Source organism: Bufo gargarizans, chromosome 6 (genome assembly GCF_014858855.1).
Source record: "Bufo gargarizans isolate SCDJY-AF-19 chromosome 6, ASM1485885v1, whole genome shotgun sequence".
In the NCBI taxonomy this organism is placed as follows: domain Eukaryota; kingdom Metazoa; phylum Chordata; class Amphibia; order Anura; family Bufonidae; genus Bufo; species Bufo gargarizans.
In genome coordinates this window covers 270,704,209-270,729,837 of record NC_058085.1, presented here as the reverse complement: position 1 = coordinate 270,729,837, position 25,629 = coordinate 270,704,209, and the positions used below count along the sequence as shown (strand labels likewise).

The following is a 25,629-nucleotide window of genomic DNA, read 5'->3' as shown; positions in this document are numbered from 1 at the left end:
TAATGGGAGCTAAGCTGCAGTAAGCCAGTACAGCCACTACACAATAGACAAAGCCTTCTGCTTTAGTCCTGCAGTGACCAGGAACGGGTTTGCTGACGCCACTTTTAGTGCAATGGCCGGGTCAGGTGGACAATATATCCTGAATTTGTTTGTGACGCCAATTGCAGCGTGCGCAGGGTACTATCCCAGGGCCTATAATGTCTCTATAGTTTTCTGGGAGTTGTGTCACAGTGTCTCCTACCTGGGTCCTGGCTCACTTGCAATAAATTTGAGTGTAGTGATAGTAGGAGTAATAGATGAACTTGGCAGAATAATTGATGTCCAGACCTTTAGATGAAGTTCAAACGTTTCTTTACTTGAAATAACTTTCATCCAAGCGGTATACAGCTTTGGTTTCTAAATCCTTGCAGGTTTTGGCAATCATTGGCAGGAATGAGTACTTCTGCTTTAAATGTGGAGCTTACAGGATAAAACGTCTGCTTGGTAGCTCTGTAATTGTGGAAGGGTTAGCTTCTGCACTTATCTGGTACCTTCTGCTTTGTGGGGACAGATTAGCTAAGGAGGAATTGGCTTCTCCTAGGTCTCTAGACTTATCTCACAGATACATTCTCAGGGGATGCTTTCCTCCTGGAACTCTGGAGGTTGTCTGTAGTTTCTTCTTTCCTCATCCAGCTGAGCTGAAGGTGCCCAGACTGGGTATATGGCCAAGTCTCAGCCGAGACTAGGTCCTTGCTGTCTTCCCTATACAGGGGTTCAATAAAATCTGGTTCTAACAGTTTTTTCCCTCCCTTGCTGCAGGAAGAGGGACTAGCCCACTCTCCTCAGAGGGGGGCTAAGCTGGAATAATCCATTCCAGCTCAGATACACTAAACTGTAACTATTACCAGCCAATGTGTTGCTGCCACCTACTGGTAACCAGCAAATTACATAAACAATGGCATTTAACATGGTTTTGTATGCACATTTGTGGAGGACATAAGCAGAATCACATCAGATGACAGTATAAAGGCTCTTAGGAGATAGTAGCGGGGTAGAGAAGTGTAGTAACACAACTCTGGGGTGTTACAGTCCCTGTTCATGTTCAGTTTCTGGAGCAGGCAGCTGGTGTTAAAAAGCTGAATAAACCTTTAAGGTTTTTATCGGAAAGAACAAATGTAATAGCATTAACAAATTAATTTCATGGTCAAAAGTTATTTTTCCAGAGGTAGAGCAGTCCAGAGCCTTCAATGCAGCTTGAGAGAATATATTTTTTTTAAAAAAGTAGGAGTTGGAATTTCTCCAGCCACCAGTATTCCTTGTTTTTGTACATGATTTCATTGCTCTCTTCAATGGGTCCCTCACTCTGACTATTTGTTATAGAGACTTCAAGAAGGAAAAGTGACAAAATGCCTAATAAGAATCCCATCAGGCATTCAGAATCTATCCTAAGCATCTTTCATACATAAGTATCCCTGGATCAAACCCTTCTGTATTTATCTTTTAGCTGGAGCTCCAGTCATTCCTCATATTCTGCACTTCGCAGATTCCAGTAGGAGACAGGTGCTGTGATGTTCCAGCTAAGGTGAGTAGTAGACTATAAGTGCACTCTGCTGTTGCTGTCCTGCACTACATCCCCTACCCAGTGCTGCTTGGTAGCTCATCCCAATGTCAAATTTAACTATGAGTACCTTGATGCAGTTCTGTAACTATTCCCCCTTGGGTTTATAGCTGCCTGGAATTTTCAGTCTCCACAAGTTTCCTAATTAACATATGAAGTGAGATCTGTACATTGACGTTTTTATTGCACTGAATATGTTGAAATACTGTAAGATATACTGGGAAATACAAGGCACCAGGGAGATCTGCAGGCACGGGGCAAGGTGTATGCAACAAAGGATTTCATTACACCTTAGGTTACATGTTCCAATGGACGTGCCACACAGTTGTAGATCCCAAACACTTTAACAGTGATCGTATGACATATGACCTGACAGCCTATTAAATGTAACAAATGACATAATGCTAGCCATATATTTATGGACAAGTATGTATTTTATTCAACATGGTGGCCATGTCATAGGTTCATCCATTTGCTCAGTACCTTCAGATTGGTAATTTCCCACCTTGGACAGGTCCTTTTCCATCTCAAATCTTCTCTATTGCTCTTTTTCTCCTTTCAGAGGGATAAGGACAGCTGTCCAGCTCCACCTTCTGCCTGCATCTGCACCTCAGATGTTCAAGGACCCCCGGGGCCCCCTGGACTTCCTGTAAGAACCATACCTGACGTAGAATAATGAGACATACTGTATAACTGATATATCATACTGTTGTTTGAGATGGGCAAATATTATACACTGTCATCTTACCTGTTTTCCACAGGGACCACCAGGTCCTCGAGGACCCAAAGGGGAGCAGGGTGAAGATGGGCCAATGGTATTAAAGTTTGTGCACCACTCTTCTGGAGCATGCAATTTTTTTTAATAAGGAGTGTTTCTAAATTACATTTCTATTCATTGTATTCATGAATGATATTAGGAGGACCCAAGGCAGCTTGGCATGCACCCCCCCCCCCCCCACTCCTAGGAATGCTTTAGATGCCTATTCTTTTTTTCTGCCCCCTCAGAAAGTTGCATAGAAAACTGAAATAACCTATTGCCAGAACCCCTGTTGTCACAAAGTGGACACTCTAGGAGCCAGATAACCTGCCCTCACTTCAGCCAATGCATTTATCACATGCACAGCCATTCATTTAGATCTCTGGCATGTAATACTATGGTACATACAGACGTGGACAAAATTGTTGGTACCCTTTGGTCAATGAAAGAAAAAGTCACAATGGTCACAGAAATAACTTTAATCTGACAAAAGTAATAATAAATTAAAATTCTATAAATGTTAACCAATGAAAGTCAGACATTGTTTTTCAACCATGCTTCAACAGAATTATGTAAAAAAATAAACTCATGAAACAGGCATGGACAAAAATGATGGTACCCCTAACTTAATATTTTGTTGCGCAACCTTTTGAGGCAATCACTGCAATCAAACGCTTCCTGTAACTGTCAATGAGACATCTGCACCTCTCAGCAGGTATTTTGGCCCACTCCTCATGAGCAAACTGCTCCAGTTGTGTCCGGTTTGAAGGGTGCCTTTTCCAGACTGCATGTTTCAGCTCCTTCCAAAGATGCTCAATAGGATTGAGGTCAGGGCTCATAGAAGGCCACTTTAGAATAGTCCAATTTTTTCCTCTTAGCCATTCTTGGGTGTTTTTAGCGGTGTGTTTTGGGTCATTGTCCTGTTGCAAGACCCATGACCTGCGACTGAGACCAAGCTTTCTGACACTGGCTAGTACATTTCTCTCTAGAATTCCTTGATAGTCTTGAGATTTCATTGTACCCTGCACAGATTCAAGACACCCTGTGCCAGACGCAGCAAAGCAGCCCCAGAACATAACAGAGCCTCCTCCATGTTTCACAGTAGGGACAGTGTTCTTTTCTTGATATGCTTCATTTTTTCGTCTGTGAACATACAGCTGATGTGCCTTGGCAAAAACTTCGATTTTTGTCTCATCTGTCCACAGGACATTCTCCCAGAAGCTTTGTGGCTTGTCAACATGTAGTTTGGCATATTCCAGTCTTGCTTTTTTATGATTCGTTTTCAACAATGGTGTCCTCCTTGGTCGTCTCCCATGTAGTCCACTTTGGCTCAAACAACGACGGATGGTGCGATCTGACACTGATGTTCCTTGAGCATGAAGTTCACCTTGAATCTCTTTAGAAGTCTTTCTAGGCTCTTTTGTTACCATTCGGATTATCCGTCTCTTAGATTTGTCATCAATTTTCCTCCTGCGGCCACGTCCAGGGAGGTTGGCTACAGTCCCATGGATCTTAAACTTATGAATAATATGTGCAACTGTACTCACAGGAACATCTAGTTGCTTGGAGATGGTCTTATAGCCTTTACCTTTAACATGCTTGTCTATAATTTTCTTTCTGATCTCTTGAGACAGCTCTTTCCTTTGCTTCCTCTGGTCCATGTCGAGTGTGGTACACACCATATCACCAAACAACACAGTGATTACCTGGAGCCATATATATAGGCCCAATGGCTGATTACAAGGTTGTAGACACCTGTGATGCTAATTAGTGGACACACCTTGAATTAACATGTCCCTTTGGTCACATTATGTTCTGTGTTTTCTAGGGGTACCATCATTTTTGTCCATGCCTGTTTCATGAGTTTATTTTTTTACATAATTCTGTTGAAGCATGGTTGAAAAACAATGTCTGACTTTCATTGGTTAACATTTATAGAATTTTAATTTATTATTACTTTTGTCAGATTAAAGTTATTTCTGTGACCATTGTGACTTTTTCTTTCATTGACCAAAGGGTACCAACAATTTTGTCCACGTCTGTATAATCAGCCATCCATAGCTGGCGAGGTTCAGGGATTCTGACCTGGCAATCAGCTGATCCCCAGTGGTCCATCTTCAGAAATCTCCAGTAATCAGCTGCTATCACCAAGGGAATAGGAGTTGTCAAGATGAGACAACCATTTGTCCAGCAGCATTCATTCTTTTATATATTGTTTACGTTAGGTTAAAAATAAAAGATAAACCATCCCCTGATACTACCGTTCTGAACTGCTTTCCACTTCCCGCTCCCACTCGATACACCGGAAATGCCAGAAGATGCCTGCTAAGGCAGTCTCCTGCTAAGGGGGGTAACTCCTATGGCCATTGATTGGCTGAGCAGGCATCTCTTGGAATTTTCGGTGTATCGAGCTGGGACTTGTACGTGGAGAGCAGTTGGGACCAGAGCAGTATCGGAAACAACAGAAGATAGATGATGTTGAGTATGCCTCCTTTTTATTTTTAACCCACTGTGACCATATATAAAAATGAATGCTAGTGGACAACCCCTTTAACAGGACCTTGCAATAGAGATGTCAGTGCCCAGCTGTCAAAGATTTCCAGATGTGCCACTCTGAAACAGCTCGAGGTAGGATGATAATATATACATTTTAGCTATCAATCCTGTGTTTAGTATTTGCGCCACTTTTTCTGAAACCTTCAGGTTTTTTTCAAATGCCTCCTATGGTGTCTAATTGTTGTCATGGTAACGCGCCTGGGTACCAAGGGAATTTTTTAATTTTTGGGTCTGCTCCACCTTTCATGCTATATTTTCTGGAGTTTCTTACACGTCCTGACCTATAAATGAGGATTTTTTTTTATCATTATACTATTTATCCCCTCGCTTCAAGCTGTGGAATAGATTGTGCTCTGAGATTTGAATGCAACTTTATTCCTCACCCACCTGCGTTAAATCAACACATCACACATTGGGGAATGAACTGAGAGGAAATGTAATCAACACGAGGGAGACGCTGGTTTAAAATGTTGATGAAATGTAAAACAAGGTGGCAATATCTGTGAAAACGACGTAGGATGCATAATTTTTTTCTTGTTTTTTCAAGTGCAGAGTCTAAACCATTAGTTTCCTTTCCATGTTCTTTAGGGTGAAGCTGGAGTAGCTGGACAGATGGGTCCAGAGGGTGTTGGAGGGCGAATGGGATCTCCTGGAGCTCGTGGGATGATGGTTACTGGACCAATGGTATCAACAGCTACAATCAATTTCTAGTCATTAAGCCACATGGAAATATTTTTCTATATATTTTCTTCATTGTCATAAATATTTTGAATAAGAGTCAAAAGTTATACTATGGGATAGCAGCAAACAATCAAATACAGACCTAAAACTAAATCCACATTTTACAATGTTGTTTAGTTATTCCACCCTTCGAAAAAGTAACATACATCTTCCTTTAGCAATGTTGAGGTAGATATAATGAAAATGACTGTTAATATCTACATTTAATGCCAAGTCTTGACTAGTTCTAGTTGTAATTCCATTCACTATGACACATAGTGGGGGAGATTTATCAAACTGGTGTAAAGTAGAACTGGCTTAGTTGCCCATAGCAACCAATCAGATTCCTCCTTTTATTTTTCACAGCTCCTTTGGAAAATGAATGGCGGAATCTGATTAGTTGCTATGGGCAACTAGGCCAGTTCGACTTTACACTAGTTTGATAAATCTCCCCCAGTATGCCTGTAACCATGCAAGATTATATGTAGGTTTCAAGCCTGCTCAGGTCTACAACCATCTTGGGACTCAATAATTACTTCATGCATGACCTCAATGCCTTCTTTGTTTGACCATGTACAAGTACATTTGTGAACCTAAGTAGCCTACAGGTAGCATACCTCAAACCTGAAGACCAAATTTGATCAGACACACTGATGGGATCCTGAAGAGTATAAATAGCATAAGGCTTTTGCCTAAATAGAATAATTTGAATGTTTCAAATCTCTTAAAAATAATTACCAAATTTGATGATCACAGAGAACCACAAAGTTTATCTACACCTGATATTTCCACTAAATAATATCAAGGTTCCAAGACGAACAGTAAACCAATTTGATCATAGGTTGATTGATGGGAGCACAGAAGTAGTCCAGTGTAGCCACCTGTTAAAGAAAAGTCCACGCAGCATTAGATCTCCATCTACTCTTGATGTTTCTATAAGATTACCTGAAGATTCCAAACCTCCAAAGAGCAAAGAGCAAATTTGATTGTGCACACACTTATTGCATTGTTCCTGAGTCCGAAACCTAAACATTGACAAAGAAGTTTGTAGTAGAGTTGATTTCTGAGTTGATTTTAAGTACAGTACCTGCACACTTGAATATGCACCTGCAATGAGGAGAGCATCTTTGTAGACACAGAATCTTTATAGACAAGGAAGTTGGAGTCCTGAATAAAATTGAGTTCAGGGGGGTTTCTCCAACTTACACCTTACACACGGTTCTAGGACAATTGTGCTACATCACACAAATGATTGTTTAATTTCAGGGACCTCCGGGTATGAAAGGAGACAAGGGGGACACAGGAAGTCCTGGACTGCAGGTAATATAGGATGAAAAACGTTATCTTATGAATCAATTGTGTCTGGAAACTTCATGCATTAGTTCAGATTTTGGGGTTTCTATCACTAAACACTGTAAACAATACTGTAAACAATGTGGGGCAGTAGTAATCGGTGTTGCAGAGATAGTAGTCACATTACACCTAGCCTGGGGAACATAGAACCTTCTGTCATATGAGAAGACACCGGCATTATAAATGGCAGATGACAGGTTGGGAGGGGTTGGTCCTGTTACAAAAAGGGTCAAGGAGCCTCAGGTTCATGCATAAATAAATGATTTGACTTCTCTTTTAGGGTCCCCCTGGTCTGGAGGGCATCCCAGGAAGAGATGGGATGATGGGACCCAAGGTATGCATGACTGAACTGCTCTATATACTCATTAAAGAAACCTGCTAATGATGCTTACATCACATGTGTAATCACAGATATAAATGTGTGTGCCTATATATATGACTAGTGTGTGACTTTAGCTATTTTTGTAGCTGTGGGATTAGCTGTCTTGCTGTTTTTATTAATAGCTGATTGTGAATGGTTTTTTCACCTATATAAAACCAGTTTTCTATGTCTATGGTTGATGTCTTAAGGACACATTATACTGTACTTCAAGGCACATCTGCGCCTTTATTCTTTCATTGCCCCTCAATCATTCAATATATAACTGAACACAGCTCTGATTCCTAATGACATGATTACTTTTTCTGTCCATTTTGTTATATTCTTGGAGGTCATTTATTTCCAAAATTGAGTCACTGCGTCATTTTTATAGGGTATAATGTACTGACTACAATACACATGCCTTATGTTCTGCTGCTTTTGTATTCCAGTATGGCAGAAAGCAAGCCAGACCTTTAGGGTGCCCAACCTGTGCCATCTCCTGTAATTATGGAAGGGGCACCACTGGCCCTGATGTCATGAGCACCTGGAAATTGCATCTCTTGGTGCCTAAAACTATGGAAGGGCAACTGAATAGGATGGAGCTTCATTCTCTAGTTTATTGTCTTTTGTATGATGATATTATTTGGGCACTGTATTGGACACTATAAGGGAGACATAACTAGATATTCGTACAGGAAATGTACAGTGAGGCCCATTACAGGCACCGTGAGTTTCTTTGTGCAATGCTTGATGAGATTCTAATTCACAAGTAGTGTTTCTAAAAAAGGATTATGCCACTAAATCCATTTATCCGAAACAAATAGACTCAAAGAAGAGTCAAAAGAACCACCCTATAAATGCACATCCAACAATGACCATAGATAATAGAAGTTTATTTATGAAGTTTATTTGACAACTAAAACAAACAGACATAAAAAAAATTGTATACAATATGAACAACGTGTCGGTAACTGAATAAAACCGACACATACAGAATCCACTGAGCGTCCACTAAATCAGGACATGAAATGTATGCCAGCTATACACAATATAAACCTATAGACTACATGTAGAAAATGTTAAATGAGGTATGGCCACTAATGAATAAAAGCAGACCACAGTGAGGTCAAAAAGCAAGAGCCAGAACCTGTGAAAGCAGCTGGTGCAGTGGATCGGAACAAAATGAGAGATGCCCATGGGTAGTTATTTTGGCTCTTCTTTGAGTCCATTTGTTTCCTATCATATTTTAACCACTCCTTTGCACTCCCTGCATTACTTGCATTTATTGGTGTGCCCCCTCCATCTACACTTTATATTAAATCCATTTATCCGCTATCTACAAGACCCCCACCGATTATGAGGACGCCGGTCTCCTGCTCACCTGAATGAATGGAGTATGCGTGGAGCTACACCATTCATTCCCTATGGGACTGCTGGAGATAGCCAGGTACAGTGCTTGGCTATTTCTGGTAGTCCGGTAGAGAGGAAATGGGGCTTCAGTGTGGATTCTCAACCTGCTGCTCCCTTTATTCAAAATTCTGATAGGGAATAAGTTGATATCATGGCACAACCCTTTAAGGCATGTTGACATAACTCCCATTGTGAGCCTGTGTGAAACAGCTCTTAGTCCTGTATCTAAATTGCTTGTTGGCACCCTCCTGGCACCCAGCACCCAGAGTGTTTACCCCCATCTCTAGCTATGTCCTGCCCTTTTTTACACTCTAGAAATGACCAAACTGTTTATTGTTGCCCTGAATCAGTCTTGCTTTGTCTTGATAACTCATTAACAATTGGTCTCCCAAGTCCAAACTCACCCCTTTTGAATCTTTCCTGATTGCAGCAGTGAGACTCCTCTATCTATTCACCTGCTACACCAATACCCCTGCCATCTCTTTCCTCTTCTTTGTCTACCACCATACCTGTGCTCTATGTTCTTCCAACGATCTAAGACTAACGTCCTCCATAATCCAAACTTCCCATTCACGCCTCCAAGACTTTTTCCGTGCTGCACCAATTCTCTGGAATGCGATAACCCAGACAATCAGAGTAATTTCCAATATCCACAGTTAAGTGTGCCATAAAAACACCTAGAGCCATCACATTACAGAAATTGACTCCTGTCCTTTTAGCATTATTCCTCAGAACCTCATCCCTTCATCTGACAGTATTTTCCACATTCCATGAAGCATTGTACAAGACAAATTCATGCCTGACTTCAGTGGGTTTCAGTGGCTGTTATTGCTCCAGTATAGTGATTATTGCATTGTTTCAGTGATTGCCCAAATTACCAGTTATCAAGGCAGATAATGTCTACAGCCAACATTCAAGTTACCCTACTGCCAGGTTCAGACTGGCCTACTAGAGTACCAGACAGTAGGCTCAAATTTTGACAGTTAAGGTAGATTTACATTACCTGATTGTTGGGCAGATTATCGGGAATGGAAATTCCTGCCAATACTGGTTCCTGTCAATTTTAAATTTACCGACCAATAACGCAATGAACGAGCAAAATGGTCGTTCATTGGGTGATCCTGTCGTTCATGTAGGCACATCAATCATCATTTCTGGCAGCAGATTGTGCTATCTAAACAGCGTTCTGCTGCCCAGAAACAGTGCCGCTGTATGGGAACGAGCGATTGCAATAGTGATTCCTTGTCCTCATACTGTGAAGGAGATCGCTGCATGTAAAGGCAGTGGTCTGCTTCACTGGATGATCAGCTGTCTGTCGGAAAGGAGCTTTCTTCCCAACGATCGGCTTTCTGGTCAGCGCATGTAAACCCGCATTTACTCCCCAAAATGTCCAGCACAAGACAACCCTACTTGGAGCTGACTTTGGAGACAATTATTTACCACTAGGTCTATTATTTGGTTGCTGATGGGTTTGTTTCTATTGCTATCTTATCTTTTGAGGCTACCATTTGAATGATGGAGGGTTGAGATGAACTTTTTGCACACCCAGAGTTTTAGCACATGTGGATTCTTTGGAACTTTTCTCCACTTAGTTTTTTACATTTTCAACGTTTGCAGCGAGACACGCATCTCAGTGACAGCTCATTATGCTTCTGAAACTCTCCAGACAAATGTGACCTTTTAATATACAGTTGGATTTTGCTTACTGCAGAGAACAGCTGCTGGTTTTTCAATAAATCACTTTTTTTTGTAATTTCGATAAAGAATGCTAATAGCCGTGCACTTGTCATGTTGACTCATAGCTAGAGAAGGCCTGTATAATACATTATTAGCCATTTGCAGGTGCCTACAACCTTAATTGACTTCATAATTCAGATGTACTAATACTATATTATTTGACCGCTATATATTTCCAGGGTATACGAGGTGTGGAGGGGATATCTGGAATGCCAGGACCACCAGGACCTCGGGTAAGAAGCATAAACCATCACTTTAACGTAGGATATCATGCTCTGGTGATAACTGATCTCTCGAGCGAATGTTTTAAGAGCCCAGCACCTACAATTATCCAGTGACGCTTCTTTACACCGATTCCATTACTCCATGAGCCCAATGAGTTGTTTTCCATGTGGCCAACTTAACGCTATAATCATTAGAGGTCAATGATGTTATGAAAAATTTGATTCCGCTGCTTTGACGAATTTCACCAAGAAATAAAATTTGTTACGAATTACTTTGTCCCGAATCGCATTCCAGTAACATTAAGGCCTTTCAAGAGTTAATCGAGGGTAAAAGAAGAAATATATATATATATATATATATATATATATGGAATGTGGGCAGCACCACTGTCTGTATAGTATACTCGGAGTGCCAGCGGCTGAGTAGGCGATCCACCTCCAAAAATGTAGAATAAAAGAATTCCGCAGCACATCCACGTAGTAAGGAAGTAAAAAAAAACTTTATTCACCAAGCATGCGACGTTTCAATCCTCTCAATGGGATTTTCCTCAAGCAGTGACACTGCTTGAGGAAAATCCCATTGAGAGGATTGAAACGTCGCATGCTTGGTGAATAAAGTTTTTTTTACTTCCTTACTACGTGGATGTGCTGCGGAATTCTTTTATTCTATATATATATATATATATATATATATATATACTCCCCTCATCCATTTGCTCGTGGAGTGGCCATTGCGGCCATCTTGATTGAAGAAACTGTTCAAAATCTCGTGCCCGGCTAGTGTGCTGATGTGGTGACATCACACGTCACCACGCGTAAGATTTTGCATGGTTTCTTCAATTAAGATGGCCGCGACGGCCTCTCCGTGAGAAAATGGATGAGATGAGTATGTTTTTTTTTTACCGCCATTTCAGGAAAAATGTATTCGTTACCACGAGGCAATTTGGCTTTGTGGTGAATCAAAGTTTTCCAGAAATTCAGATCAGTCAATTCGCTTCATTTTGATTTGTTCAACAGCAGTTATCATCCTAAGACCGTGAATTATGTCTGCAACGTCTACACTTGTATTCAGTTAATCTGAGCCCAACTCAGATCACTATAGAATTCTATAGTCATCCAAGTTGGGTTCTTTGGAACGCCATTTAATAAAACATATGGTATATACTTCTTATCAGGGGCATTGCTAGGATCTCAAAAGATCCGGGGCCCAAGCCCCAATGAATATGGCCCAGTTCTCTAAGTGCCCCCCCCCCTCCCCCCACACACTGCATTTTGCTGTACTTGCTGTACAGCAGCACATACCACTCATATCCCGGACCTCCCAGGTGATCCGTATAACTTCTCTCAGCCGCTTCGTCTCTGCAGACTGTGACGCACAGACATCTTGGCTTCCTCACATTTCTATTATCATCTCCCAACCTGGAGCCACCACAGTGTTATCCTGCTGCTCGCTGTGCTCCCCAATACCCCCAAATACTATCCTGAAGAAAAATTAGTGCCCCCCATAGTAATAGTGCTCCTCAAAGTCCCACCAATAATAATGAACTTCTAGAATGGCCTCATTAGTAATACTGCACCCTACAGTGCCCGCCAACAGTGATAATGCTCCCCTAGAGTGCCCCCATTAGTAGAAGAGCCCTCCAGTATTAATCATCTTAATGATCACTGTTAAATCTGTTAATGATTTAACAGTGATCATTTTTCTAAATATAGTTCATTAACAAATCCCCACCCCTTAGAAAAAAATAAACCTATACTTACCTGACTGTTGTCTTCCGTCTCCCCGGTTACGGCCACCGCTCTTCTCAGGAACTGCGGTGGCCGCGCGTGCGCAGACTACTTCTTTTCTTCTACCCGGCCGGCCGCTCGCTGTACTGAACGCGCACGCCGAGTCCGCGCATACGCCCTGGTGACTTTTTCCTGGCAAGTATACTATACTGGCCAGGAAGAAGTCACCAGGGCGCATGCTCGGACTCGGCGTGCGCGTTCAGTACAGCGCGCGACCCGGCCGGGAGAAGACATCAATAAAGATGAAGCCCGCCCCCTGCCGAAACCAGGAAGTGGTCAGCGCGCCGGGAGCAGGTAAGTATAAAACTGCGTCTTGAGAAACCCCTTTGATAAAACCCTCACAGAGCCCCGAGTAGAAATAAAGCCCCTTATTGTTCCCCCAGTGGTAATAACGCTCTCTACAAACCCCTCAGCAGTAACAAGGCCCTCATAGTGCTCTTAGTAGAAATAAGGCGGATCTATAAGTCCCTCCTATAGAGCCCCAGTAGTAATAAGAATGCCTATAATGTCCTCTGTATTTATAATACCCCTACAGTGCGCCCAGTATTAATACCGCCCCCTGTAGTGCCCCCTGTAGTTATATTCCTGCCTCCACCATACAGTCCCCTGTAAATAACATCACAGCATCTCTCCTGCCCCCTCCAAAATACAGTCCTATGTAAATAACATCACTCTCTTCCCTTCAGCCCACATAATATATAGTCCCATGTAAATAACATCCGCCTGCCCCAGATCCATCCAACATTCAGTCCCATGTAAATAACATCTCTCCCTCCTACAGCCACCATCAACATACAGTCCCATGTAAATAACATGGCTCCCTCCCCAGCCATCTCCAACATACAGTTCCATGTAAATAACGTCAATCTCTCCCCAGCCACCTCTAATACATAGTGCCATGTAAATAATATCCCTCCCTTCAGCCCTAACATATAGTCCCAGTTAAATAACCACCACTCCCAGCATTGCTCAACCTCTCCCTTCACCTACCTCTCCTCATGTAGCAGACATCACCACAGCTTCTTCCCCATGACTTCTCCTCTTAACTAACCTCCTCTCCTGCACTGGTCACATTATGGTGACATCATCGGAGGTCCTTCTCAACCCATCCTGAACAGGGCAATACAGTTGTATCTAGCTGGCAGGCATGACATTCGGGGCCTGGGACAAAACATCAGGGGCCCAGGCCCCGAAAGTTTTCACCTAGCAACGCCTCTGCTTCTTATGGTTTAGAGTGGACATCATAGGTATATGGAGACATCGTGATAAAGTATATACTATATCTGGTCTTGAAGTCAGAAAACTCTGCAAGAAGGACAAAGCTCTTGGTGATCTACATCTCCTTTCTAGAAGTGGGATAAGGGGTGCTACTTTAAATACACTTAAGAGGTCAGCTGATCCAGATACAAGATGTAGATCCCTATAGAGATCTGCAGCGAGCCCCTGAGGAGCTAGTGCAGAGGATGGGAGTGGTAGTGGCCCTGATGAGATGTTGTGTACCAGTGTACTCCTTCAGGCTAGAAGGAGGCCAAAAGGAAACGCATAACAGTCTCTTTTTACTTAGTACAAAATATTACTTGTGGTACATCATGCAGCAGCAAATTCAAATTGCAGTTTCTGGCACCTGATGAGGAGGTATGGTGGCAGGTTGGATGACTAAATATTGGCTCTTGTGAGAATAAATGTCCACTGTAAGATTCAGACTTGACCTTTTATCTGGCCTAGCGATGGTTTGGGTGATGGGTGCCTGAGCAGTAGTCACTCACCTCGCAGCATTGTCTGTTATGTAGAATTTTGCTGATCACTCTGCTGTCTTGTCTCTCAAGTGCTCTGTTGAAGCTCAAAGGTGTTGGTCTCTCTGGAGACGTAAATATTGTTCTCAGGAGCAGGAGCTCTAGAGTGTGCTTCCTCTCCTCACTGTAGCTTCTCTGGAACGCCCCCTTCTGGCAGGAAGCACGACCAGCTCATTCCTACTGAAGAAGGGAGGAACGGGGTGGTCAGCCCTGCTCCTGACAACCTTTTGCCATCCATACCTCTTCTGGCTGGTACTTTCTGCCAAATCTTAAAATATATAACATAACACTATACATAACAATACATTTTTTGGCAGATACCCCCCAGGTCAGGGGTACTGCTGATCTATAGTGTTGTATTATGTAGATCAGTGGTGGGTTGGATTTGGGACCTCACTTAATATGTTTGAACCAGGTCTTGCACCAATTCTTAAATGTGAAATTTTGAACATGCGTCACATTTTTTGAACCTATATAGTGCCATATGTCAGTCACGGAGTAAGACCCACCCACATGACTACTAAGCTCAGAATGAGGCTACTTTCACATCTGCGTTGTTAATTCCAGATCCTTGCTATTTAATACATCCAGATGCATCAGTTTCGGCCAGTATGAAAATTGTTGTAAGCCAATATATGCGCCGGATCCGTTTTTTTCAAACGAAACAAAAAAAAAAACTGATCCGGCACCACTGAGCTGCATTGATTTTCATGGATCCGTTTTTTTTTCCCCGTTTCGCAAACCAGACAGAAAACCTCAGTTTGCACCAAAACGCTACAAAAGTTACAGAATGGATGCATACTTATGCATCCTGATCAGTTCTGTCCCCATTGACAATGAATGGGGACACAGCTGAACTGTGTAATTCTAGTTTTGAGGTCCTCTGCTGGATTTCAAAACCAGAATTGAAAACGCAGATGTGAAAGTAGCCTTAGCAGAGGTTAAATTGGAAAAACAACAAGTTATACTGAATCTTTTCTTACAAACCTATATATCAATCCTATCTTATAACATGGTGCCTGCAGATTGAATTGTATTGTCTATGTGAATAGAAGATCTATTTGTCATAGTGGCAATAAGCCTAATATATAGGGCAACATTTATATATAGAATTCTTATAATACATAATACATAGCCAGAGACCAGGAAAGCGAGGCCGGGAAAATACTGTGCAACTGTGAGACATTTCAAATTGGTCTCATTACATATAATATATTACAGACATTTAGAGCTGGAACACCAGGAAATCTAGATAAGTCAGAAATAAGTACATTGAGATATATGGTGCTGCATGAACACAGATGACCAAAATGAATGACCTTTTCACACTTGGTTCGTTGTATTTAGAAAGGATTTCTGAATAATCTGCACAGATAAACATCATTCAGGTCCTTTCCTGGTCTATGGCTTCTGTATAAGCTGTGCCACACCTGTTCATGAGTGATGTGTGGTATTGCAGCTCAGCTCCATTCATCTGTGATACTAGTCACCATCGACAAGTATGGCACTTCTTGTGGGAGAAGTAGCGACATTTTTCAATTTCTAATTTGAAACATAACTCTTTGGGTGTGTGGTAGAAGGAAGTAAGGCCCCTTGCAGACGAGCGTGTCCGGATGTGTCCCAGGTGCATTGTGGCAAACCCGCGCAAGTAGGTATGCAATTGCAGTCAGTTTTGACTGCAATTGCGTTCCGTTGTTTAGTTTTTATCGCGCAGGTGCAGGGCGTTTTGCACGCGCGTGATAAAAAACTAAATGTGGTACCCAGACCTGAACTTCTTCACTAAAGTTCAGGTTTGGGTTCGGTGTTGTGTAGATGTAATTATTTTCCCTTATAACATGGTTATAAGGGAAAATAATAGCATTCTTTAATACAGAATGCTTAGTACAAGGTCAATTGAGGGTAAAAAAATAAATAAAAATGAACTCACCTCCTCCAATTGATCGCGTAGTTGCCGGTCTCCTGTTCTTTCTTCAGGATCTGTCAAAGGACCTGTGGTGACGTCACTGAGCTCATCACATGGCCCATCACCACGGTGGTGGACCATGTGATGTGACGTCACCACAGGTCCTTTAGCCGGCAGCTCATGATTAAAGAAGTAAGAAGAGATCGGCAACTATGCGATCAAGAGGAGGAGGTGAGTAAATATTTATTTTATTTTTTAACCCTCAATTGACCTTCTACTAAGCATTCTGTATTAAATAATGCTATTATTTTCCCTTATAACCATGTTATAAGGGAAAATAATACAGTGAATAGACTGTCATCTTAGCAACCATGCGCGAAACTCGCACCGCATCCGCACTTGCTTGCGGATGCTTGCGATTTTCACTCGGCCCCATTTACTTCTATGGGGCCTGCGTTGCGTGGAAAATGCACAATATAGAGCATGACAAGTGATGCGTGAAAATCACCGCTCATGTGCACAGCCCCATAGAAATGAATGGGTCCGGATTCAGTGCGAGTGCAATGCGTTCACCTCACGCATTGCACCCGCGCGGAAAACTCGCCCGTGTGAAAGGGGCCTAATAGTTTTCTTTTGCTGTCTCATTTGGATCAGGGTATAAAAAATTATATTAAAAGGGTTTTCCGACATTTTAATACTGATGACATCCTCTGAATAGGTCATCAGTATCAGAGGATAAGTTGGGACCCCCACCGATCAGCTGTTTTGAGAAGGCACCGGTGCTCCTGTTGAGCTGCTCCTAGGCCACATGACCGATGAACGTGTCATCACTGGCCTAGGAAAAGCACAGAGAAGGCCGCAGCCCCGCTGGCTTCTCAAACGTCTGATTGGCGGGACTCACAACTGTCAGATACTTATGACCTATGCTGAAGATAGGTCATCAGCCTTAAAATGTCAGAAAACACCTTTTAAAGAGGTTGTCCCACAAAAAATATTCTACAGTTTTCAAACCAGCACCTGGATCTCAATACTTTTGTAATTGCATGTAATTAAACATTTAGCATAGCCACTGAGTTATTCAATACAACCTATCTGTATAGCGCCACCTGCTGTTAGTTTTTTCTTATTTCTTTGACCTGCTCACTGAGAAGGCTGCACATGCTCTGTTTCATCCTTCAGCTGCCTCCTGAGCTGTGATAGGTAGAGCATGGACACGCCCCCTTAGCTGCAGCAGAAGACACTCCCCTTGAGCTGCCAGCTTGATATAAATCTATCAGAGCAATATATGGTGAGATCTCTGGACCCATGTGAGGTATAGGGCTGGTTCTATCTTTGTTAGAAAGAGAATGTCATGTCCTATATGATGTCTGATTTTCATTTTTTACATTAGTCATGGGTTAACCCCTTTAAGTCTTGTACTATACAAAGAAATGTATAGGTTGATACTATGCCAACTAGATGGGAATCAAAATGCATAGAATGCAAGATCCAATTTTACTATTCCATACATTAACTACATGAACATTGCTGGAACTAGATGACCATATGTTGGCACCTAAATGCCCATATGTGATTGTTCTTCACAAAATCTCTTAGTCCTTCCATTATTCAAATGGCATTGTTATGCAGAGGCTGGAAGAGGTCTTCATCAAACTATTGCCGCTGTAATTTCAGACATTTTAGTTACTGCTCTGCCATAGGAACCCAATACAACTTAATGCTTCAATCAAAGATGACTTGGTAGTGAGACCGGCAACCAAATACTTTACAGCTCAACTATCCAGTTCTTACTGTTGACCAGGGTTAAATTTTGACCAACTGACTTGTTAGAAAGGCATCTTCTAATGGCTGCGCAACATTCAAAACCATCAAGCTCTAGAGTGCCACCCATTACACAGCTGATCTTTGCCAACATATGCACCTGTTGGTAGTATATGTTGGTAAGAGGGCAGTCAATGTACTGGATATGCAATGTATGCATGAACTTAGTGTACTAGGGTCCTGGGTTTGAATCTAACCAGAGGCACTATGTGCTTGAAGCTTGTACATTGCCCCCATCCCACCTTGAATACAGCTGTAGTTCCACTTAGTTCTCAATACTTTACCTTCTTGATTCTTACCTTCTTAACTTGAAAGACTCTTTTCATAGCTTGTAGTAAATCAAACCATTTGTAACCCCCCCCCCCCCCAACCCAATCAACAAGGCCCAACATTGGTAGTGCTACCTCTAGATTCAGGTTCACATTCATTCAGACTTTTCATGTGACTTTGAATCCTACAAGGTGAACTTGTAAATTGACTATTGCTGTTATGGGCAACTCAACATCAAGCAGAACAATTGCATTACTTCTCCATATCCTATACACCACCTTCAAAGCATAACTTCAAGGCCTAGTTTATATAGAGCAGAAGTCATGCAGCTCTTGCTGCCCAAAATAATTAGTGCAAAAAAGAAGCAGTGATTGGAAATGATGTTCAGAGAACTGCTTCTATAAAAGCCTGACGTGAAGTACTACATATATGAAACTTAAACGATAGGGTCTATATCTTCCTGAGGAGCCTGTAGATTTATGTGAATATCTTCCTGAGGAGCCTGTAGATTTATGTGAATATCTTCCTGAGAAGCCTGTAGATTTATGTGAATATCTTCCTGAGTAGATTTATGTGAATTACATAATAATGGCCAAGATGATGCTGGAACCCCCACTCCCTTTTATTACTTTGCCCATACTAGTTTTTATCTTGGGTAAGCGCTCATGGACACGAACATGTGCTGCTCGTTCTGTGCATCGGTTCCACACCGCACCTTCTGGATCTCAGACCCATTCAACAACGATCGTGTGAATAAGCCCTAACACTTGGGAAACCAAACCATAAGATTATGTTCAGACATAGGATTTTGGACGTGGGTTTCAGCATGGATAGGGTACAGGTCCATTCTTGGGGCGTTTACCACGCAGACCCCTTCCAAACTTCTCAGCCTGCCGTTTAGCTCCATTTAGTCAAACACAATGGTCCACATGAAAACCCATGGCAGAAGCTGCAGCACAGCTAAATTGGTTGAACTAGATAATTATATTGCTTATATTTTTCTCAGGGCATACAAGGACTTCATGGTCTCAAAGGCAACCCTGGTGATGGGGGTCCAGTTGGTGATGTTGGGCCCACGGTATGTAGATTACAAGGCTATAACACTGTATTTGACATATACTTATTTCTTTAATGATCCTATCCATTGGTTTCCCTGCTGTAGGTACAATATGTCTTCAGTAAAGTCTGCATGGTACATTTTGACTCAAGCTGATTGATATTTTCTCTTGGTCGTTTCTGAGCAGATAACAGTTTACAATATACCTGGATGTCATGTAAACCAAAAAATGATCTTCAATGGCATAGCAATTTATTGCTATAAATGTAACTAATGTGATTTTTGCTCGTTATTCTCCTCCTTCTGCAGAGGGAGATAACCAAAATGTATGTGAACTCTCCACTAGGTGGTGCCTTTAGAGGTAATGCTCCATATGGCATTGTATGAGATTTTTTTTAATTTTTTTTACACCATTGAAGGTTGCATTTCAATCTGGACTCTGGGTTTATGTCACTAAGACTCCCAGGGTTAAAGTGATGACCAGTGTTAGATAAAAAAAACAAAACATGGCTGCTTTCTTCCAACAATACTAAGTACAATACCATACCAACCCCATAGAGAGGCGTGGTGCTGTTTCTAGAAAGAAGTTGTGTTCCTTCTTCTTGGGCAACCCCTTAAATTTTAAGTAAGACCCTTCATGCCACTGTTTGGTCACCCGATGGAAAAACATTAAGTCACTCCTAGCTAGTGGTAACTACCACTGCTAGACATGCTGTACTCTAACGAATGTCTAGGACCAACGTCTCAAAGTTCCTCAATCGTTCCAAGGTGTCTGTTTACAATCTCTCAGACTATAATCCACTCTCTCATTAGGTTTTATCTTTGACCCAATTTATATTCCTTTGTAATCATTTGTTGTCCTCTCTCTCTTCATAGGGTCTTCCTGGAACCCGTGGAGAGAAGGGAGAGAAGGTGAGTGACAATTAACACAAGATTAATTGCTTGTCTCTTGATTAAACATCTTCCTTATCCTGTGCAATGCGAAGGGACAGGAAATCATTGCAGACCAGCTGAGCTCTCATCTTTGAGCTCCTGTCATTGATTGCCAGTCACTTGTAAGAATTTCAGTGACATGTAAAGTAAAGGTCAGTCCTTTCATCATAGGGGGAACCTCAGGCCATTGCAACAATTTACCACTTGGTGCATCAGGTGTGCGAGAGACTAATTCAAGGTAAGTCCCTCTTACTGCATCCACCCCACTCACAGAATATTCCAGGCAAAACTAATACAATCTGTTCTGCTTAGTATGGCATGATGGGGTAGGGCATGACACAGGGATTCCATCTTTTCCCCTTGGATTTTTGTTATCCCTGTTGTCATACCCCACCCCTTCAAGCCCCACACTAGGCATAGCACTGAATATTAAAGGGGTTTTCTTTTGTACTTGTGACCTATACTCAGGATAGATAATCAATTATCTGATCTGTGAGTTTCGATGCCTCAATCAGTTGTTTTAAGAGGCTGCGGCTCTATGGTGAGCACTGTGGCCTCCTTGCAGCTTACCAAGCACAGTGCCATCCATTGGATAGTGGCTGTGCTTGGTATTGCAGCTCAGCCCCATTCACTTAACGTTACTGGCCTAAGAAGAGGCCACAGCGCTCGCCAAAGTGCTGCAGTCTCGGACCCCCACCGATCAGATACTGACGACCTATCCTGAGGATAGGTCATCAGTCAAAAACCTATTTATTTTGCGGTTCCTCTAAAAACAACCTTCTGATATCCTGCCTTGAAACAACTTGAATTGATTGATATTATAATACATGCATATTAAAAGAGTTAATATTGTTTGTGCACTGGTTCAATGTGCTCCATTTGATGTCTCTTCTGTAGCTCATTTGATAAAGCTGGACGCGGTGCTTAGAGAACAAGATATACAGCCTGTTCCTGTGTGGGATACCGAATTAAAAATGGGGGAACCAGGGCCACCAGGACCCCCAGGGCCACCAGGGCAACAAGGAGAACCAGGTGTTAATGGGGCATCAGGACAACCGGCTAAAAACGGATATCAAGGAGAAAGAGGTGCTGATGTCTCTAAGGCTTGATTTACATTGATGGAGTCAGAAAATAAAATTTATAAATGCTATGAGCAGGTTTAGATTTGCACTAAAATGTAGGCCATTTTCTTGCTTTAGTATTAATAAAACTTTTAGACCATGCTCCCAGTAAACCAACCCCATGTTCTCAACTTTTGTCAAGCGCAATGTAAAAAGTGACCCTTTTTTTGCACAAACTGCAACTTTCTGCAAGGCTTTGTGCAAATTGTCACTTATTTATGCCAAAAACTGCCCCCCCCGCCCCCAATGTGTATTGCCTTGTGCAGGGCATTAGGGCAAAGCACAACACAGACAGGCATTCTTTCTTTTGGCGATATTTGCCTATGCCATGCACCACTCTGGCCAAGCACTAGGCATGACACCATGTATCAGCTTTGGCTGTGTTCCTTTTAAAAAAGGGTTATCTAGGATTTTTTCTTTTTTTAAATTCCTCCACCCCCATTGGTACCTGTGAGACATCTATACTTATCTGAAATGAATGTGAGCGGTGGCCGCACAAAGACATATCTTTCTATTTATTTCTATGGGGATTCCGAAAATAGCCGTTCGGCTATTTTTAGCGGGCCAATACTAAGGCTTGGTGGTGGCCAGACCCGGCAACCCCAGCCACCACTTTTACGGCCTCCTGTTAGGCTTCGTTTTAGAGATAGGTGCGGGTCCCACCTCTGGGACCCACACCTATCAGACAATGAGGGCATATTCTAGCGAAGTTTTAACCCATATTTTATAGCTTTTTCTGTTCCATTAGAGAGCAGAGTTTAATGGTGCTACACCATAAAATTCCTCCTAAGATAAACATGTACCACAAACAAGATGGAGATTGGGTTCCATTAACATCCATACAGTTGAGGGCACCAAGGTTTTTTTTGAAAGTGAACCCCACAAACAAAACACATTTTGGCTTAGCAGATGGTGGTGTTAACCAAGAATTGGTGAATGTCCCACAACATTTTATATTTTTTAGACCTGTTGATCGTCTCAGGAATAGCCTTTGACATGCTTAGCCAGGAATGGTTGACTGTGGTATCTTGGGTGGTGTTCTTCCTTTTGGAGGTAGCTGATATATTTTTGTGCCTAAGTCCATAAGTAATGTTTAGAAAACTACAGCTTTTAAAATTACTGGTAGTGAAGGTCTCAAGACTAGCCACCATCTTCAAAATTGAATTTTACAGTCCTATTGTGTTTGGTTTATGAAAGCATCTGCTTTAGGCTTGGAGAGTAGTTGTTTTTAATACTAGACTACAACCTGGAACAATGCTTTATGCAGAAGAACTTTTATCATATGTGTTTCTATGGCTACCTCAATCAGGTTTAGTGCCTTATGTATTGGACATCTCATGCCTTTCATGCCTTATGTATTGGACATCTCTTTTCCTAATGTACTATCTATACTCCTCATCATATAACATTCATATTTTATCATAGGTCACAAAGGATCTCAAGGAGAGAAGGGTGCTCTAGGGCAAGGGAAAGAAGGACCCTCAGGACCTCCAGGTGCAATTGGTCAGCATCTTCTTGCTTCTCAAATTTCAATTGTAATAGGTAATATTTTCAGATTCTCAGGTTTTCATATCTGTTACAGGTCCACCAGGAACAGAAAGTTTTGGAAATCGTGGCCCTATAGGTTCTCCTGGGGTTCCTGGTCCTCCTGGAGCTCCTGGTATTTCTGGCCATTATGGAACTCCTGGAGTAACAGGAGACTGTCATTCATCACCATGCTTTCCAGGTACTTTACTAAGAAATAACCAAAACTGCTGTACAGTCTGTAGTTGTTAATTGGTTCTGGTAGTGATAAAACAAATGTTAAATTACTAAAACTTGAGGACACTAGTGACAGCTGTCATCTGTCATTAGTTTTTCCATCTGTCATCCAATTTAACTTCACTTTCTCCAACATTGACGTCATTGGGACCTCATTGGTTCTTTTTTATGTTGGAGACTATGAAGTTGATCGTCTTCCACCTTAACTATTTTCCTTGGAGCAAATTAGTGAACATTCATCATGATTTTCATGTTGGGCCCGATTCAGATATCCATAACGCAGCCTCATTTTGGTGTCTGTAATGTGGCTGTCATTTAGCCACTGTTTTTATGGGTGAGAGTCCTGGCCTGACCATGGATCTAAAGACCCAAGATAACAGTATTATAGTTCAGGTCATTAATCAGCAGTGGGATAGAACTTGTGAACCTAATATGAACACTGACATGTAGTTGCATTAGGTATTAGTCTAGAATTAGGCCTTTAGTCTATTGGACCAGAATTGGGATTGATAGACATTCTTTATTCACCCTTCTGTCTCCAGTTGCTCAAGATCCGAACGTCATTCCCTGAACCCACTGTGAACCTACTATCAAGAAGATCTAGCATCTACTATCAATTAGATCTATCAAGAAGATCTAGCAGGGACCAAGAAACCTTCCTTGATGTTGGGAATACAATCTTCATTTGGATTTTTAATATAAATCATGACCTGTTTTGGTTTAAGGTCAATGGACAACTGACATGAAAAAAGGATCAAGGGATCATCTACAGTATTGTGACCAAAGAAATGTTAGATCTGTGTTTGTTATACAACCTTATAAACACATGGCTGCTTTCTTCCAAAAAGAGCACCACATCTGTCCTTTGGGCTGTGTGAGGTATTTCATCTCTGCTTCACTGAAGTGAATGGGGCAGAGTTGAAATACCACACAACTTCTGGACAGGCCTGGTGCTGTTTTGTGAAAAAACAGCTATGTTTTTGTAGTTCTGTAGAGCTCCTTTAAGGAAAGGAGGATGTTTCTTCTATATGTACAGGAGTATTGATGACCTCCTACTTTCTTACATTATATTATGCCTCTATATACACATTTCTGTCTTGTACTCATTGATGTCTTCATGAACAGCAGTGATGGTGACCTACGGCACTTAAACCTCTAACATTCCTTATGTTACTATTCCCAGGACATCCCATGGGTGACAAATAGGAAATTCTCACAACTGAGTGGGAGTTTATGGATCGAAGGCAAACGAATGGTTCTAGACCATGACTCTGTAGTTTTAGACAATGCCTTTAAATTTGTGCAAATAGGGATAGATTTTCATATTTTCCTGATATAGCGTCACTCTTATACATGTATAATATGGTATTGATGATCTGTCTCATTCACAAGTTAAAGGTGCCCATAATTAGTCTAAAGTTGATTAAAACGTTAATTCAACTGAAATGAATGTTTGTCAGCTGCAGTTTAACAATAAACAATCATTTCATCTGACTGATAACGCAGTAATTATCAGGAAAGAAGTTGGCTGTGTCGGATAGTCCACGAAAGATCTTTCCCTGAAATACATTTTGGGAAGGCTCCCCGAAAAATTGTTTCCCCTGTGCCTAGTGTCATTGAACATGTTTGGCCCATATAAATGGCTGCAATGGCCAGTATGGACTAAAATGTTTATGGCTGCTTCATTGCAATAATCGTTCACGAGACGATCAATCATTCAGTGCCTATTTCTACCTAATGTGAGTGTGGTCACCTTAAGTGCTGTACTGGAATGGAGATGAAACATAAAATAAATATACAGCAAGAAGGTAAAATATGAGAACTGGAAAAGATATAGACGAAGACAGGATTCTGTATAAATAGTCTTCAAAATTCATTATTTTCACAATAAAATTATATTTTGAATATAATGCCTTCACTTCAGAGTTTAGCATGTGCATCAATAATGTCACTAATGTGCAATTATATCCTTGGCCATAGGAGGCAGTATTACAGTTGTTATAGCCTTGTACATAGAAACAGCATTACAATAACCATATTCTTATACACAGGAACAGTATTATAGTAGTTATATTCTTATACACAGGAACAGTATTATAGTAGTTATATTCTTGTACATAGGAGCAGTATTATAGTAGTTATATTCTTGTACATAGGAACAGTATTAAAGTAGCTATATTCTTATACATAGGAGGCAGTATTATACTTATATTCTTATACACATAACAGTATTATAGTAGTTATATTCTTGTACATAGGAGGCTGTATTATATTAGTTATATTCTTATACACTGGAACAGTATTATAGTAGTTATATTCTTGTACATAGGAGGCTGTATTATATTAGTTATATTCTTATACAGGTCCTTCTCAAAAAATTAGCATATTGTGATAAAGTTCATTATTTTCTGTAATGTACTGATAAACATTAGACTTTCATATATTTTAGATTCATTACACACCAACT

The 25,629-nt window shown here is 41.3% G+C and overlaps 1 protein-coding gene across 3 annotated transcripts in view; it reads left to right on the top strand.

Annotated features, from left to right (window-relative positions):
- The window catches only part of LOC122941116 (collagen alpha-1(XIV) chain-like), a 121,568-nt gene extending 96,581 nt beyond the window's left edge, over positions 1 to 24,987 (top strand). For all 3 annotated transcript variants that reach the window (XM_044298129.1, XM_044298128.1, XM_044298127.1), the window contains 14 exons: positions 1,484 to 1,561; positions 2,160 to 2,246; positions 2,359 to 2,412; positions 5,499 to 5,594; positions 6,897 to 6,950; positions 7,264 to 7,317; positions 10,671 to 10,724; positions 19,297 to 19,368; positions 20,224 to 20,259; positions 20,452 to 20,518; positions 21,178 to 21,366; positions 22,827 to 22,904; positions 22,984 to 23,127; positions 23,705 to 24,987. In XM_044298129.1, coding sequence (XP_044154064.1) covers positions 1,484 to 1,561; positions 2,160 to 2,246; positions 2,359 to 2,412; positions 5,499 to 5,594; positions 6,897 to 6,950; positions 7,264 to 7,317; positions 10,671 to 10,724; positions 19,297 to 19,368; positions 20,224 to 20,259; positions 20,452 to 20,518; positions 21,178 to 21,366; positions 22,827 to 22,904; positions 22,984 to 23,127; positions 23,705 to 23,733 — 1,092 coding nt within the window. In that variant the 3' untranslated portion in view covers positions 23,734 to 24,987. The remainder of the gene's footprint in view (positions 1 to 1,483; positions 1,562 to 2,159; positions 2,247 to 2,358; positions 2,413 to 5,498; positions 5,595 to 6,896; positions 6,951 to 7,263; positions 7,318 to 10,670; positions 10,725 to 19,296; positions 19,369 to 20,223; positions 20,260 to 20,451; positions 20,519 to 21,177; positions 21,367 to 22,826; positions 22,905 to 22,983; positions 23,128 to 23,704) is intronic.
- Positions 24,988 to 25,629: the final 642 nt, after the last annotated feature.